This window comes from Anguilla anguilla, chromosome 1, assembly GCF_013347855.1.
Source record: "Anguilla anguilla isolate fAngAng1 chromosome 1, fAngAng1.pri, whole genome shotgun sequence".
Lineage (NCBI taxonomy): Eukaryota > Metazoa > Chordata > Actinopteri > Anguilliformes > Anguillidae > Anguilla > Anguilla anguilla.
In genome coordinates this window covers 58,286,372-58,304,623 of record NC_049201.1, presented here as the reverse complement: position 1 = coordinate 58,304,623, position 18,252 = coordinate 58,286,372, and the positions used below count along the sequence as shown (strand labels likewise).

Genomic DNA, 18,252 nt, shown 5'->3' with positions numbered 1-18,252 from the left:
GCTGTAGTTGCATTGCTGTAGTCTCATTTCATATTTCATAGTCTCATTTGCAGCCACCATTATGGGCACATACACAGCCACAGTCTCATTTTCACCCGTGTTTGTGGTTCTAGCCACAGTCACATCCATAGTTGCAGTCTACTTAGGCACCATTTTTTCAGTTAGGAAACGCTTTTTCTGCATTTCAGGATGTTGTAGCTCCAGCCCCTAAAAGTACTTGTATCACAAAAATGTGAATTAGAGCTATATAGAGGTTTTACATCACCATGTTCATACACACATACAGTAGCTTATCTTTTAATTCTGTGGTAAAACAAAAAGGACCTGTGAATCAAACCCTTCACCTCCCGCAGAAGCACTTAGTAATGCCTGCTGGAATACGGCCAGTAAGTACAAATTTGTTAGATGTCAATATTTTTAAACATTGAAAGGGACCTTCTTCATTTAAAATAAAAGACCTTTCACTCCACAGGGCATAACAGGATCAGGCTTAACTAAACATCAATGTTAAAGTGTAGTTGTAAAGAAAAAAATGGAAAAAAAAAAAAACACAAAGGGGAAAGCTGCAAAAAGTGCAATCAGGCATAATCACCTCAAAATCAAATCTTTAAAAATAGTGTATGAAAAGTAGTTTGTGCTCGGGTTCTCTGGCATACACTGCAGGTGAACTGCAGGCGTCTCTCTCTGGGTGCAGGACTAAATTTGTTTTTTTCCCCCAGCATTTTCACTCTCCATGTATATTTTTTGAAAAGTCCATCATAATGCCATTTTGGAGGAGCTCTTGGATGCCCCTCCTGACAGTGACAAGGTCCACGGTTTGTTTTTTTACAGAACAAGAAAATAGCCTATATATTTTTGCATATCTCCTGGTCCAAAGATAGTTGGACCTGCAGTGAATGGTTAGTTTCTCTGAGGAACTGTCTCAGTACACCCCTCTACTTGCCTGTGTAGATCTACACAGTGCCAGGGTGTTTGGCACAGGTGGGTCTATTTCATGGCCATGGAGAAACCAAAGTAAAATTAAGTGAATGTCATGTGAAAAGTACATTATCTTATTTGGTTACTATAGTTTGTGGCGATGTTTACATTTTTTAGAGTCAGTATCAGAGTCAGAGGAGGCCAAGTTCAGGTTGCAGGCTCTTTAGCCTTACATCCTTTCAGGGACTGTGGGTTGCATTTTCTTCACCATATAGTAAATCAAATGACATTTTCAGGTATTATATAAAAAGGGAGATGTTTCTGAGTTAATGTTTTGGCTAGCAAGCCTTGATGAGAACATTGTTCTGATGAAGGCTTACTAGCTGAAACATTTACTCTGTGCTTTATTAAAGCTGTATTTTTGGAGCATGCCAAGTTTGCGAATAACACTTTGTTCAAGTTTCAGAACTCTTAACTCTGCTGCGTATCTGTTGGATTGGTTTGCATGTATTTCACTGGACATTACCTGCTATATTAGCTTATAATATTTCTTCACTTTTTAAAGGAAGGAATCTGTTACACAAAAGTTCCTGGTCTCTGTTTTAAACAGCACCAGGTGTCTCTTACAGTGGCCTCTGATTAGCTGACCAAATGTCATGGATCCAGGGAGATCCCTGAGGCACTGAGGGATGTGAAACCTCTCAGCTATCAGGTGAGCTTGACTGATCAGGTACACAGTTTAATGGGGGAACAGAGCAGGGATTATAAGTCTTCTTTTACACTCTGCTGTCTCCTGGACAAAGGCACCGCGTGGAGGGGCTAAAAGGGAACTGGTGAAGCGAGATGCCGGCTGTGACGTTGTGATAGACACTTTTTGTGGCCGTGTTGGGCTTGCCTGTTTGCCCATCTTTAAGATGTTTGAATAGTCCAGAGTTGACACTGGGAGCCATGTAAAGACAGCTCATATAGTCTATATGCAGGGAGTGAGGAGCACTGTATTGTCCTTCTCGAAGTGAACTTCCACGCATCACTTCTGAGGTTGTGGTGGGGAGTGCGACCCTTGATTTTGTATTCAAGCTTTAAGAGTGCACAGAATGTCTCGGGGTTTTACAAACCAACTCTGGAAGCAGAGTGTCTCCAGAGTACTGAAGGTAAGAGATACCTGTTCTTAAAATTACACTGCAATGCAAGCAGAGTCTGACTCTTTACACTGCACTCACTCAGTGGTCATGATCAATATCATCAGTATCACAAGTATCAAATACTGCTTTTTTTTGTTGTGGACTCAATAATTTCCATGTAATTTGCTTGCAGTTCACCATGGGCTTTCAATTTTTTGAAGTAGGCTATATACACATTTGTGTAGTTCTTTAATCTTTGTTAATGAAGTCAAAGAAATACTTGATATTTAATTTGATATAAGAGTCTAAACATCAATCCATACCTTACACAAAGTCTTTAGTTCTTTAGGCGTAAATGATGAGAGTAGGAAATGCTATGCTATTTGATGCTATCCTCTGAAAGTAAATATAGGAAGAGCTAGTGTTCTGTACATTATTCTTCCAGTGCGGAGTAATATTTGGTTGGGTGCCAGAGTGGATTATGAGATTACCTGTAATCAACATTAATGTGCTGACTAAATCAGGAGAAAGCTAACATGGGGAGGAACTTCACTCATGGGGCCATCCTGTGTGGAGAGAAACACACACCATCAGTCTAAAGGAATATTAGAGCTGTCACAACTGTTTTGAATGTGAGCCATTCAGGACTATTAAAACATTTAATGGACAAATATCCATCTATTAACCTAGCTGAAGCTAGAATTTATTTGGTCATTCATGTTACATTGATACGTATGTACCTGTACCATTCATACAAATATTCTTATTTTGCAAAGTTCTTCTCTAAATGAGGAACACACAACCCATTAGGGCAGGGGGTGCAAGAACAAGAAAAGTACCAATTTTTAAGTTTTAAGCTTAGCAAAACATTGAAAATAATCAGCCTAGATAAAGTCTGCAGGCAAAGAAAGATATGGATGTCAAGCCCTTTTTTCTTTGAGCTGCACCTTTACTGTTGAGTAGTGTAGATTGTGTTTTTGTTGATGGTTAACCGTCACCGAGCAACCAGCAGGTTTTGGTTTTATTATTTAATCCAGTTGTTTGCCGGTTGTGACTCACATGTATGTGGATGGTTTCCCACACCAACGCAGTGCTTGTGTTTGTTACGGGATCACTAACTCTGTTTGTCTTCTCAAGCCCAGACATGTTTTGTGTCTCTCTTCTGATACCAGACTCGAAGGAACTGATGAAATTTTACTGTCCGCAAGGAAATGAGCCAAGCTGTATGTTCACTGATGCAGGGAAGCTTTCAGTGTGTTTATCAATGAAGAGATGGTAAATTCTGTTTACCATCCTCATTTAAAGTGCAATAAAGTCAGAATACTGTGAGTTCCCGGTGGATAGTATTATTAGCTGTACCAGAGTGCATGCAAATTATCTTCAGGATCTCTTGCTAACAAAATAAAGGAGACTTAATGACAGGCTAAAGCAAAACAGTTGTTTTCCTATCTGATGTCAACGCCTGTACCAACATGGTTAAAACATTGTGATTCAGATGAGCCTTCCTACTTTTTAGAACCATCAGACTGTGGAAGACATGGGGGAGTATTTTACTACGCAATTATTTGTTTCACTCACTCAAATAGGCTGGATATCCTGGACACTGATCAGACATACGCACACACACACACACACACATTAAAGGCAAAATCTCAATAGTTCCTTCCATCTGTGGAGTTCTAAATAATTGTGAAATGCAAATAATTGTGAAATGCAATTTATTTCCCCTGTATATTTAAGATGCTTTCAACCAAAGCAATTTAAATGTTTTCCCATTATATGGATGTGGAATGTAAAAGAATATAATTTGAATATAAATTAAAAATATGCAAGAGATATGCAAAAAAATAAATAAATGAAAACCTGTGATTAGACTATATTTTCAGTGGTTATTTTCAATACAAATAAATTCAATTTTATGTGTATAGTGCGTTTTACAGAGACGCTCATTAAGACATTTTGCTGAGAAAGGAAAATAGCCATAAACGCCAAAAACTATATTTAGTCAATGGAAGAGAAATTCCCATTCCATTGATTTCAAAATAGCGTAGTACTATCTGTATATCTGAGTGGTAGAGTAAGAGGAGAACAAAACAGTTTTACCTCATTAATTTCCCTTCCTCTGTTTGATTTATGGGTAGGATAGGACAATTTTGAAACATTTATGCATTGTGAAATGTATGCCCAATTATGGAATCAGACTTAAAATAAATAAAAAAATAATTCACAATGAGTTTGACATGCAAGTTTAAAAACAAATTTTCCCTTTATTTAAATGTCATCTTTAGATTTAATAATACGGGTACCTAGACAAACATATTGTTCAGTTAATTTTAAGCATTACTTTCGCATGCATTAATTTGTAATTACTTGTAAGCTGAGATTTGTAATGAAATAAAACTTCATCTGATTGTCCTTCATTTTTATAGTTGGTGTTATCAGAGGTTATCATCTTAGAATAGAATATCTTTGCTGCCATTTAAAATGGAATTGTGAGGTTTTTATGTTGAGGCAACCGTCATGCTCCAATGGCACAGAATCTAAATAGAATGATGGTGACATCTACTATGTAGGCCTATGCCATTTTAAAGGTCTTTATCCAGAGTGAATTGTAGCTGCTGCTAGTAAATCTGTGCTTTTTTAAAAATGTAGCAGAAAGCGCAATAAAATGACATTTTCTGAGAAGGCAGGCCCAGGTGTAGACAATAGTCTTTTTTGCAGAAAAAACAAAGAGAACTGCAAGCTTCTTAAAACAAAATAAGTTTATTTAAAGCGTCATTTCATTGGGATGTGGCTATACAAAAATTGCCTGTGTGCTTTTTTTCTTCTTGATTGTAGCTTTCTGGAATGAATTCTGGTGCCTATTGTAAAAAGAAATCAACCATGCTGTTTCCCTTGACTTTATCATTGTGCCGTTGTTTAACAGTGTAAATGCCTGTTCAGTCAGGACTTCCTTCCCCTTCTGTTCTATGTATTGTGTTTGGTACTTGTAAATGCATACTTGCAAATTATTGCCTTTGGGCGTTCTTTCATGGCAGTCTTGCTGCTTCTTGATTGTGGTGCATCAGGAATCAGCTTGCATATTGCATTAGCTGGTAAAATATGTTGTTGAACGGACATTGGCTCTTTATAGTACCTGTAAAATTAGCAGAAATTTAATAAAAATATTTATGAAATCTTAGGGGCATGTAAGATCAGTAAAAGTAGCTCATAAGGTCTTGACTCACTGCACAGTCTTTGCTAAGGAGATTATGTAAAATGTAAGCTTTGGCTCACTGTGCTTTGGAGATAAATTAGGACTGATTTCTAGACCTTTGAAGTTTGTCCTTTATTTCAATAGTCTGCCTGTCCCATCCAAAAAGATTAGTTTCTTTGTCTGTGTAAAAACTGGAGTTATTTACAAAAGGCTTCGTAAGAAGAATTACCTGCAGCATCAACATGCACTCAAGTCAGTGATCCCTGCCAGCTGAATGCAGCTTGCCCAAAGATTAATGGTCCTGCTCCAAAAACTCCCTGACGAAAATGGGGAGGGTACTGTGTGGGGTGTGTGGGGTGTGTGGGGGGGGGGGGCAAAGCATCTGCTTGTGCCACAGGAAGCTCTCCACACAGAATGGGTGCCAGTTATTTGTCCTTTGATTGTGTTACCAAGCAGCACCACAGAACAACTCGCTGCTGGAACTTTTACGGTCTGGCTTGTGGGGCCCCGTCCACTTTCTGAAAGACAACATTCATTGTTTAACTGTTAACTTCTTGGTCCTGCTATGTCTAACTCTTGATGTAACCTGCAGACAGTTTGTTGGGCTGCTCTGGTATTGCATACACTGGTAAGAGGCAAGTAGAAAGAGGACATCATCGCATATGGATGCCTTTTCAACATAAATCAAAATGTGGGACCTTTTTGGGAGGGAAGTTTTTTGTTTTTTCATTTTACTTTTGAATTGTGTGGGATGAATCTGCAGCTGAAAACTGGATGTCAGGTCTACGTTTTCAATTTTTTATATTTGTGTGAACTTCTTAATATATTTTTGAATAGGATTATTTGTGGTTGCGGCCGTCGGACTCTGGATGTTATTTTTTAAATCTTTTTTTGTGGAAAATGGCTGACTCAAAATCTTCAAACAGTAAAGGAGAAACGTACTCATCTGTTATATCCAACAGCCAGATCACTGCCTTTAAAGTATGTATCTTTTAAAATAGAACTGATTCGGTTATTATTGATTCATGGATTTATTGATTCAGTAATTGTTTCTGGACTCAATGCTGGCTTTTTTATCCATGTTTACTGCAGAGAAGGACTGCACTGCTGCTCACTGTTTATCTGTTTTTATATATTTCGTTGTAGTTTTTGTTTATGGTTTTAGGACTTTAAATACAGGTTTAGTGGCAGGAAAGATTTTTATTTTATTTTGTAGAGAAGTAGTAAAGCAGTAAAGCCAGACAGAATATCACGTTATAAGGACCTCTAAGAATCATGGGACAGCATCCCTTTGATTTTGTCCATTACCTCAGATTAGGGAAAGGAGACAACGCATGAAACAAAGTCAGACCGACAGTACAGAGAACTTTTGAAAACATTTCTTAGATGCACATATGTCTTGCTACTGAAGAATTTATGCTTTACTCATTGTGGTTGAGACAATGAGAAAACTGTTTGAGTTCTAACAGCCCTCTTTGAAGATGTGATCAGAACCTGCGAGTCTCTGAGTGGAGAAACATGTTTGTCTGAGGGTGAGAGTAGCTCTAGACACAAGGAGAACATTGAGTTCTTATGTGCTGTAGACTCAGATGTCAGGCTCTCTCTCTCTCTCTCTCTCTCCCCCTCCCACCCTCTCTCTCTCTCTCTCTCTCTCTCTCTCTCTCTCTCTCTCTCTCTCTCTCTCTCTCTCTCTCTCTCTCTCTCTCTCTCTCTCAGACAGACAGACAGACAGTCTCAGTGCAACTGAGGTTTGAGTATGCATACTACAAACTGCATAACAATATTGATATATATTTTTAGAATTTGGTGTATTGGGGGTGTAGTTTGTTTGGCTGATGAGGAAGGTTGTAATATCACATTGCCATGATGGGGGGCAGGGGGTAGTGTCAGGAATTGGGTTGATGATTTGTGACAGGTTTTAATTTATTCTTTTTGATGTTGATTTTGGTTTGATACTGTGTGCATTGGTGGTTTTGTTTTTGGTTTTTCCTTCTTTTATTTTTATCTTTATTCTGGTAATGTATTGACTATGATGTTCTGTAATGAATTCAGGAAGAGAGCGATACATTTTTCTGACTGGTTTTGATGCTCCTTTGTGTGAAATTAGGTGCAAGTTGTTTTCTTCAGTTTGAGGTGATGGCATTTATTTCTGTATACTGTGTCTGTGAAACTGACACCTGCACACAACTGCTATCAGGTGTGAATCTCTGAATCTTTCCATCTCTCTTTCCACACATACACACATTTATCTGCGCACACGCTTATCAGTGCATCTCTCTCTCTCTCTCTCTCTCTCTCTCCTCTCTCTGTCTCTCTCTCTCTCTCTGTCTCTCTCTCTCTCTCTCTCTCTCTGGAGAAACATGTGTCTGACCATGACATCCTATTGACTTTTATAGCAAAAATTGAAGGAAGAGCGGGAGGCCAAACGTGCCCAGCTGGATGGCAGACATGACTATGTCCTCAGCATCGTGGCATCCTGCCTGGACCTGGAGAAGGCTGATGTAGAGGATGCCATTCTGGAAGGCACACAGGTGATGCCACACTCCACCCATTTCAGTTCCATGTTAGAGTGCTATACATTCTTCCCTGGGTACATTAAGCCCACCTGAGCACAAGGCAGCTCATGGAAAAGATAAGCGTCTACTAAAGCAGCTGTCTGCAGGAGAATTTTTCATTTCTTTATTCCCCTAATTTCCTCATTCTTGAACACAAATTTTAGCTCAACTGAAAGCTGTAAGCTTTCCTCATTAATTCTGCAGATTAGCAATTGTGTGCTGGATGACCCATCCTGTTCTAGTGGGTGCTTCGGCCATACTGTAGGCAACATCAGATGCTTTGCTCCTGCTTTAGAGGAGAGTGCAGCATGAGTGGTACTTGGGCATTCCAAATTGGAATGCATTGATATTACAAAAGGTGAAAATTCATAGAAACCTAATTCTTTCATATAGAATTGTAATTATATAGATAATTCTTTCTAGAATCTGCTGTGGTATGTATTTTCTTTGGAAAGAGGTTATATTTGATTGCCTAGCTGATAGACCTACAGCTAGTCAGTGAAGTCAGATGAAGGAACTTCATCTGTGTTTTCAATAGCATTAATTATTGAAGCAATTCGTTTGGTCAGGATTCAGTTCCAGACTGCCATGCACAGGGATTTACTGTAGCTCATGGGCTCAATATGCCAGCTCACAGCCCCTGGCTTTTCTTGATATTTTGATTAAATGATCAGATTTGAGGGAAAGTAAAAATAATTAAACCGAAAGATGACACTGTTATGACTCTTTCTGTGGCCTCTCTCTCAGATTGATCGAATGGAACACTTCTTTGCTGCCGGGGGACTTTCCCATATCATGTTCTACTACCAAGAGGTGGAGCCAACAGAAGCAGGTAAGAGAACCGCCTCCATTACTGGGGGAGGAGTTCCTGTGAAATTAAATCACTAATACAAACTATGGGCCGGAAATCTATTTTGAGATGTAGTACTTAGGCCTGTAGAATCTAAACCTCAATACCATCTGTAGAAATGCAGAGATAATGCTTTGTATACAGATGTAACTTCTTACCGAAGATGGCCAGTGATGGTAATTTGTTGCACACATAAAAGAACGTTTTGATGCATTTCTCAGCACATTGAAAGATGTATGTAGTCCAAGATGAACAGATACGGCCGACAGTCCAACAGCACATAGCACCGAACCCCTCATCGACAACCCCTCATGTTGCCAAATACAGATATGCAGAATGTCTGCATCTGTTGGTTGAACAGATGCAGATGTCTTGATTATGGTTAAACATTAAAGATTATAACTGGGTTTACTGCGTCCTGACCCTGACAGCGGCTGCCTCCCTCAGCCGGAATAAGAAACCCAAAGTGTTTGTGACAGAGGGCCGAGACGTGGCTCTGAATGGAGTGTGTGTGTTTTTCACGAGAGCCAACAACTCCAAAGCCATCACCTCTGAGAATGTACACAGGGTGAGTCTCGACCCAGCCTTCTTTGCTGCTTTATTTTACTGCAGCGATACACAGATCCTGGGTCCCCACACAATTTTAGCTTGTCAGGAGAATGATAAAGTATCATGAAATTATATTTACGATCATCATTCATGGCTATCTCACGACTCAGTGACTCAGTATATTCGTTTTTTCTAGTATTAATATTATTGAGCCAAATCCATAGAAAGTATTAAAAAGATATTTAATGTCATATTTCAGAATATAAGAAAATAACATCCTAATTTACAAGAAAAATAAGAACTATAAATAAATAGTCACTACTTTATAATATTAAAAATATTTTTAATACAAAATAACAAACTTTCACTGATTGTGGTTGTCCATGGGCCCTGTGCAGGATGTGAACTTTAACATGCTGGACACCACGGAAGTGGGTCTGTTGAAAAGTGTGGAGCAGCTGCTGTCCGAGATCTTCATCCCCACTCTGAAGAAGATGCACCATGGCTGGGGGGAGCTGGCCAACCCCCAGGCCCTTGCGGTCAGGCAGGATTTTCTCAGCTCCCTGGAGAGCTTTGTGGCTGTGCTTGGAGGGGCTCAGGAGAGCCTTATGGAGAAGGTGACCCAGTTATTCCCCAGGCTGATCATTAAAACACCTGTCTCTGATATTTGAGGTCTATGCAGAGGGACACACCTCACAGTTGAATGAATGAAAGGGTAATGAAATCATGAAACCACTGGAAAATTACCATGACGTATCATGTTTACAAAGGAAGATCCGAGGCAATGTGATGGAAGCATGTAAATGCTCTGGGAACACATCAAGAACAGAAAAACTGTCAGGAAACCAGAATTACAGATAGATGGATAGATAATCTGATATTTATTGTCAGCTGACTTTTGTTGTGCATCACAGCTTGCATAATAAACACAACACATTTTACAACAAAAATGCATTCTAAAAGACAAGGAGGTACATGATGATAATCATAACATAAATACAAGACATGTATTGTAGCTGTAATGTTGGAATTGATTTTTAACCCTGAGCCTGAGCACTTAGAAAGGCAATTTCCATCAGGTTTGCTCTACTCTTAAATAAAGACTGTTAGGCAACACACAGCAGACACATGACTTATGATATTATTGATTATTTGAAGGGTCCAAGTGTACCAGCAAGCCTAAGTTTCAAAGCTTAGGAAAAATGTTAGACATTACGTGCATACCATAATTCATGTAAAAATGCAACTCTACTACATATTCCACAAACTCCACATCAGCTAGTGGCAAAATTATTATACACAGTTCATCCCCATGTTTCCTACCACTGGAAAAAAATGTGCAGATAACTAAAAGCAGTGAAATTCTGCAAGAATTTGTCCCAAATTAATTTTAAATTATAACTGAAAGCTAATATTAGTTTGGATCGAACTTGTGTTGATGCTGCTAACATTACTGACCTTGCTAGAGATTTATTCTGTTAGAATCTCTCAGAAAGAGAGAGACGTCTGTATCTGTGGCAGCTGCAGCAGGCAATTGTGATGTCGGCTGCAAATGTGTTGTTCAGATTCAGAATGTTCCTTCAGTGTTAATCAATGGTACATTTTCTGATATAAAATCTGAAATGCCTCAAAAAATATTTGGGCAATTGACACACACACAGCACAAGCAGCTAGGTGAAGCTACTTGGCAAACTTGGTAGGTCTTGCTTAAAAGCTGTAGGAGGAGTAGCGTACAGAAAATTGATGTGGAAAAATAAATAATAAGGAGAACACTAAATTTGTTTTTTCACTTGCGTGCCCACCAGTGGGCCTGTCCCTCTGTTTGGAGTACCTCTTCAAGTGAGTCTCCACTTTCCAAATCTGAAAATAAAGCCTCTTATTCAGATCTACTTTTTCAAGCTCTTTAATTATTTGTCACAGTGTAAAACCTTTTTCTCTGATACAACATAATTATAAATATATTTTACAGCACAATACTAAGTTGTTTTGAGAACTAACTTGCTTCAGTACAAAAACGTTTACATGGACAAAAGTACCATAAAGGTACATAAAGGCACAAGTATTGGATATACCAAAAGTGTATCATAATACATAAAGGCACAAGTATTGGATATACCAAAAGTGAATGCAAGTACATTATATATGGACATTTAAGACTTTTTTCTGAATGATATATTTGGTGATCTGAGGCACTGTAGTGAAAGCTGAAAGGGCATTCAATTTTTTCATGCAAAGATAAACCAGTCAACGTCACTGTAGAAAGTATTAAAAATAGTTTTATGATGTGGTTCAGAGTGTAATGTGCGATCAGGGAAGGGAGGCTTCTTTTGTTTTTATGTCATTTATTGCCTTAATAAAGACTCTATTGCAGATGCTGAGTGCAAACTTGTGGCGTGTTTGTCTGATTTTTTGTCAATCGGGCTGATTTTTTGGTGGTGAATTGGACTTGACCACGCAAAGGCTGGTTTCGATCGGTGACTCCACCGCTCATTCAATATGGCCGCCACGACCGCCATCTTGAATTTGGTTTCCGCTCATTTAACAGAAAACACCTTTGTCAATCAGGCAGATTTTTTGGTGTTGAATTGGACTCGACCACACACAGGCTGGTTCTTAAATGAGCGGTCACCGATAGAAACCAGCCTTTGTGGGGTCAAGTCCAATGTGGTACATTATGTGGTTCACAACATACGGTCGGGGGCATATGCCTTGCTCTGCGGTGGCCTTGTAATAAATCGTGGAATTTGTTTTATCGGCATTCTGTACCACCCATACCACTAAGGGGCAGAAGGGATAGGGCTACTTTAAATAGTCCAGTTTAATTCATTGTGACATCATATTGTTTGATATAAATTGTGCATACTGAAGTATGTAAGGATGAATACCAAACTGTGGTGCTTCATTAAATTTCAAATGTTGTCACTTTAATGTTGCAGTAACAAAAATGAACAGTGATGAACAATCAATTTTGATTGCCTTCCAGGTCACCTTAAAAGAATGTGACACATTTGACTTAAAGACCCTTAAAGGACCCTCTGACTACATTGCTGTAGCTAACAGCACAGAAGCACTGGAGAAAATAGAAGCCTGCATGAAAGTGTGGATCAAGCAGATCGAACAGGTGAGGAGTGATGGGAGGTTTGATGGAGGTCAGCAGGAGAGTGAGAGTTTCCTTCTATTGACAAGTACTCGCTCTGGGGTGTGTGCTCAGGTACTGGCAGAGAGCAATCAGCTTAGGAAGGAGGCGGATGACCTGGGCCCTCGGGCTGAGCTGGACCACTGGAAAAAGCGAATGTCCCGCTTCAACTACTTGCTGGACCAGCTGAAGAGCCCTGATGTGAAAGCAGTGCTGGGAGTCCTTATGGTAGCCAAGTCCAAACTCATAAAGGTGAGACCCAACGCACACCACAGTCACGTGCTACACACAAACCTAGTTTTATTTCAGTCATTCAGAGGAAAACTTTCAGGTTTAGTCTTGTTCTTGTTGCTTAACGTGCTGCCTGTATTTTGCTGTTCTTTTTCAAAAAAAGAATAGCGTTGCTCTTCGTTATGACATTTTCAGTTCTATGCTTGCTGTTATCATTTACCTACCTGTTAAAGCATTGTGTTTCTGTGTTCTCTGATCACATCTTTAACCTTCAGTCTTGGCGAGAACTGGACATCAGGATCACAGATTCAGCGAATGAAGCCAAGGACAATGTGAAGTACTTGTACACGCTGGAGAAGTTCTGCGACCCTCTGTACAATAGCGACCCTGTAAGAGAAATCTAAAAGAGCTAATGCAAGCATGAAAATATATTTCAGTAGATGCAGTTATTGCCATTATAATTTCTGCTCTTTAATCTCCATGATGTAGAAACCAAGGTCATTCTCAAGTACATGGCTGAATACTGGCGGCCATTAATAATTATGCTGTCTGAGAGTGCATGGCCTATTCTGAGTCAGTTTGATTTTTATGTGGTTACTGACCCCAGGTCTCCATGGTGGAGGCAATCCCAGGACTTATCAATGCCATCAGGATGATTCACAGCATCTCTCGCTACTACAACACCTCTGAGAAAATCACCTCCCTTTTTGTGAAAGTAAGTATAGCCCTGTTCATGTGTAGTGAGCTAGGAGCAAGTCCATTTCATTCTTATATCGATGTTGTATTTCCTGCAGGTTACAAATCAAATGATTACAGCCTGCAAGGCCTACATCACTAACAGTGGCACTGCCACGATCTGGGAGCAGCCCCAAGATGTTGTTGCCGAGAAACTAAAGGCTGCTATCCACTTGAACAAGGTACAGACAAAACTGTTCACTTAGCATACATGAATAATGAACTATTGAACCAACACACTATACTATTCATCTACAGCATTACTTGCAAAGAAGAAAATAAAATGTATTTGTTTATCATTTGAATATATGTGTATTATAAATGTGATCAAAGCATTATTGTGTATCTCAGTTGTTTGTTTTCATAATGTCTATTTTATGAAGCTCAAAAATTATGAATCTTTGTGAGGAATTTTATAGACATCTGTAAAAAAATACTCCATAAAGTCTTTCTCTATGTAGGCCCACTTATAACATAAACAACTGACTGTTAAGCTGACACTGCAGTGTTTTGTGAGAGAGCTTTTCATAATTTATCTTCAGTATTGCTGAGCCATCCACCATGGGCATATTGCATTAGAACAGCAAATTGTATAAATAGGTAGCCAGAATTGTGAACTAATAAAAATCCCTTCAGCATACATTTGGGGTATCAGGGGCAGTATCTTGTAAATGTTTTTTAATTGAAAGTCTTAAATACAGCATGGGTTACAGTGTTAGTGCTACACTGTGGACTTGAGTATTACAGGCACAGTATTGCTCACAGTACTGATGTCACAATATTGGTTGGAGTAACAGACTAAAAGCATGGGATAGAATATTAGCATAACAGCATGAACCAGATTGTATATTATTGCAGAATAGATTAGAGTAATAATTAATCTGTGTGTTGGACCATCAAAGCTTGATTAGGGTAGAGGCCTTGAATTAATACACAATTGTCTTGAACCTTAGGGTGGAATTTTCACTTTCTTATTTTTGAGGAATACACAAGCCTCTAAAAATCAGACAGATTTTGAATCAAGGTGCGGAGTGTAATTCAAGTCATTAAAAAGGTGTCAGCAGCAGTGACTACAACATGTTTTACTTTTTCACTTGGCAGGAGTACCAGAGCTGTTTCCACAAAACCAAACAAAAGCTGGAACAGAGTCCATCGGAGAGACAGTTTGATTTCAGTGAGATGTACATCTTTGGGAAGTTTGACACTTTTGAAAAGCGCCTCAACAAGATACTTAGCATGTTCAGCACCATCAGCACATACTCAGCCCTGCAGGACTCCCAGATTGAGGGCTTGGAGACCCTGGCTACCAGATTTCAGGTGAGTTCATGGCATGTACATCTCATGTGTAAGTGTGATAAAATGAGAAATCTGATGCCTGCAAGGGGTCATTTTCAGTGTGCTGATGGAAGACTCTGTTCCTTATAGCCCAACTGTGGTTCACAATTAGTTCATCATTATTTAAATGCAAACAATTGTTATTTATGTTTGGCAATTTTGTTGGACGTGGAATGGTGTTTTCCAGAGATTTAGCTGGAAGTTCAAGAGTTATGAAATGAAAGTTCTATTCACGGTTGTCGATTTTTAGTCCTATGGGAAACCATCTATCTTGATGACGGGTGACTGACGGGGTATTGTACGTATAACATGCAATAACTAAGCGGGCTGTTTATTGATCTGGACATAAATATCCATCTGTTACTAATGAGGTCATAAGATTTCTGACATGCAATTCATGACCAGTGCCTGATAAAGACTGAATTGGTTGAAACACATCGCTGAAGTGACAGTGCTAAGTGAAAGTGGTTATAGCTGATATTGTTTGTTCATTGTGCTCCTGTGTAGAGCACTTATTGTGCTGTCGTGACAATAATAATAATGAAAATATTAGTATATATAATATATACAGATATCCTATCTGATGTATCATATCTGATATCCAGTGTCACATCTATGTGCACACTCATCTGCAGGATTTCCTGTGGTCTAACTGCTGTTTTATGCTAGTGCCACATGGCCCAACAGGCAGGGCTACTGAGGGGGCAATAACACATACAAGACTCCAAAGTCCATACATTTTACTGGATATTTACGTTTACTGGAATGACTTTATGAAAGTACACTATTTTACTTTTATGCTTTGGTGTAAATCTCAGAATGTCTGGAATGATTCCATTGGAGTGAGATGTTTCAGTAAATGGATATATTGATTACTGACGGAATTAAGGCAAAACACTTTATTCATTTGGACATAGTATGTACTGCCTGATAATGCCATCAGTAGTATCAGTTGTTATAGTGAGCAAGATATATTAGCCCTGTGATTAACTGCAACTGTTTGACCTTTCTTCTGTGCCTGCTGGACAGACTGCAGAAATGCAGGAAAAATGGGAGGTAATTGTGTAGTTTTAGTCAAATTCCTTTTTTTGTTGTTGCTATTTTTTCACTTTCATAGATGCATGATTCATTACTTATACTTTTTGTGTTTAACTGGGTTTTTGCCATTTATTGTTGGGTTGTATAATAGATGCTTGAGCAAACCTTTACATGTCAAACAGGTTCAATTTACTGCACTTGTGTGGTTGTCCTATTGAAATTATTTGTATTACTGCTGGGAAAAGATGGAGTATCTTTAATTTGTTCAGCATTGTGGACATTGTGGTGATCTGTTCTTGTTTAATAATTCAACAAAAGCTGGTAAGATTAGTTGGTAATTCTGGGACTTTGTAAAGCTATAAATATTTAATGGCAAGCCATTCAGAGGAACAGGTACTGCTGTTTTATACTTTATACACCTGCTGCTGTTTAAGTCCTTTTCAGTAACTTCAGTAGTGCCTATCGACTCTAAATCAAGTGCATGAATGTACATTGTGCTTAGACTGTATTAATTAGCCTATTCATTTTATTTATGAAGCTGCTGATGTTGCTGTCAGTTATAATTATTTCCAAACTGGCGCTTGGTATGAATTTCATATAACATCCTACAAGAAATTAGTTGATATTATTTCTGTATGTGCTTCAGGGCATTGTGTTAACTATGAAGAGGAAACAGTACAGTTTCCTTGACCAACGAAGAATGGACTTCGATCAGGATTATGAGGAGTTCTGTAGAAATACCAAGGAGCTTCATGTAAGTCCTTCCCTGTTTCTGGAGCAGAGATGAATGAAAATTAAGCAACATTTAAAAACAAAGTTTGTATTCACTGTATCTGTCTTTTGTTGTGTGGTTCCAGAATCAGTTGAAGACGTTTATGGAAAGCACATTTGATAAAATTCAGAATACTGAAAGAGCCTTGAGTGTGCTGAAGAAATTTGAAAGGTATTTTAAAGCACAAATATGGAATCTGAATGAAGAGCTAATAACCACACTGCAAACAGAAACATATGATACAGTATTTGTTTTTTGGTACAAGGAAACCTTGGGGGAATATTTTGAATATGGAAATTTTAATATGTTCACTTAAATAATGTACATTTTTCCATGCTAACTTTATGAACTTTTCTTTTCTAAAACCACCTCTAACCTTCCTAGACTTGGCATTCCTGAGCTAGGAATTGACGAGAAGTACCAGAGAATTCTTCAGAACTATGGAAGGGACATTGAGATGGTGTCCAGGATTTATACCAAACAGAAGGGCGATCCACCTATTGCTCGAGACCTGCCACCTGTAGCGGGCCGGATCATGTGGGCCCGGCAGCTGTTCCGTCGCCTGCAGCAACCCATGGACCTCTTCCAGGAGCACCCTGGGGTTCTGTCCACCCCAGAGGCTAAGCGCATCATCCGTAACTACAATAGGGTGGCCTCTGTTCTGCTGGAGTATGAGGTGCTGTACCACCGTGGCTGGCTCAAACAGGTAGGAGCTCACACCCGTATCATTTTTGGCACTCAAACAGAGGATGTGGGTGCACCTGTATCTGTTTACATCTAAAGCTGGTTCAAATGGAGGCGCTGAAATCCACACCCATTTGGCTCTGGACTGGGACATTTTTTACAGCTGAAATGCGACATATGCTCACCGCTTCACTTGGCTCACTTGGGTTGCAAATAAAGCTGCTAAATGTGGCTTATGGGCACAGAAACATGTATGGCTTCTGGCAGTGGAGCTAGGAACAGCTGCATTCACATACTTGCCAGCGCCCCTGGAACATCTGCTACTTTTTCAATGTCTGGAGTTCTGTGTGTGTGTGTGTGTGTAGTGTGTGCATGTGTCTGTGTGTGTGTATTTATGTGCATGTGTGTGTGTGTGTGTGTGTGTGTATAGTGTGTGCATGTACGTGTGTGTACATGGGTGGTATCTTCCATGAACCATGAAGCAATCATTATTATACATGTGTGTGTTGCTTTGTCACCACTAATTGTTTAACATAAAGGACATTTGTTTTATATGATTGTATCAACCATGTTTTACAGTGCCCTGTTTAATGTATATTAAATACAATGGATTACAGTAATAACCATATTTAGAATACAGTACATGCTGTACCATTCTTAATGAGCTTTAAGCCTATTTTTTATCCATGCTAGTACTTAAAATAAAGAATGATACTATGTATATGCATAAAGGTGTTGGCTTGAAGGATATTTTAGACAGACTTTAGTCTCTCATGCAGTATTTTTAGCAGTATTTATTTAATTATTTAATTAAGTAATGTAAATGCTATTTTTGTAGGATACTGAAAATGTGTCCGGAATCTGAAGTTAAAATGTTTTGCCCTGAAAGCCTGTGGTGATGTTCTGAAACTTGTCATCCCCAGATCGAGGTGGCCAAAGCAGGCTTGCAGGCCTCTTTGCTGGTCAAGTCCTCAGAGACGGGGGAGCTGTTTGTGAACTTTGACCCTCAGATCCTGACCCAGATTCGGGAGACAGATTGCATGACGAGAATGGGGCTAGAGACCCCACCCTTTGCTACTATCCTGCAGCAGAAACAGGATGCCCTCAAGAGGAACTACAACAAACTGCAGGT

General features: G+C 39.1%; 1 protein-coding gene across 4 annotated transcripts in view; it reads left to right on the top strand.

Annotated features, from left to right (window-relative positions):
- dnah5 (dynein, axonemal, heavy chain 5) overlaps positions 1 to 18,252 on the top strand; it is a 78,011-nt gene that overhangs the window by 5,577 nt on the left and 54,182 nt on the right. For 2 of the 4 annotated variants that reach the window (XM_035414104.1, XM_035414133.1), the window contains exons 2-16: positions 7,632 to 7,766; positions 8,538 to 8,622; positions 9,072 to 9,208; positions 9,588 to 9,806; positions 12,173 to 12,310; positions 12,401 to 12,577; positions 12,832 to 12,945; positions 13,164 to 13,271; positions 13,351 to 13,473; positions 14,393 to 14,608; positions 15,656 to 15,682; positions 16,311 to 16,418; positions 16,522 to 16,607; positions 16,821 to 17,142; positions 18,044 to 18,250. In XM_035414104.1, coding sequence (XP_035269995.1) covers positions 7,632 to 7,766; positions 8,538 to 8,622; positions 9,072 to 9,208; positions 9,588 to 9,806; positions 12,173 to 12,310; positions 12,401 to 12,577; positions 12,832 to 12,945; positions 13,164 to 13,271; positions 13,351 to 13,473; positions 14,393 to 14,608; positions 15,656 to 15,682; positions 16,311 to 16,418; positions 16,522 to 16,607; positions 16,821 to 17,142; positions 18,044 to 18,250 — 2,202 coding nt within the window. Of the gene's footprint in view, positions 1 to 5,785; positions 6,217 to 7,631; positions 7,767 to 8,537; positions 8,623 to 9,071; positions 9,209 to 9,587; positions 9,807 to 12,172; positions 12,311 to 12,400; positions 12,578 to 12,831; positions 12,946 to 13,163; positions 13,272 to 13,350; positions 13,474 to 14,392; positions 14,609 to 15,655; positions 15,683 to 16,310; positions 16,419 to 16,521; positions 16,608 to 16,820; positions 17,143 to 18,043; positions 18,251 to 18,252 lie in introns of those variants that run through there. The other 2 variants (XM_035414123.1, XM_035414114.1) reach the window with 2 other exon arrangements.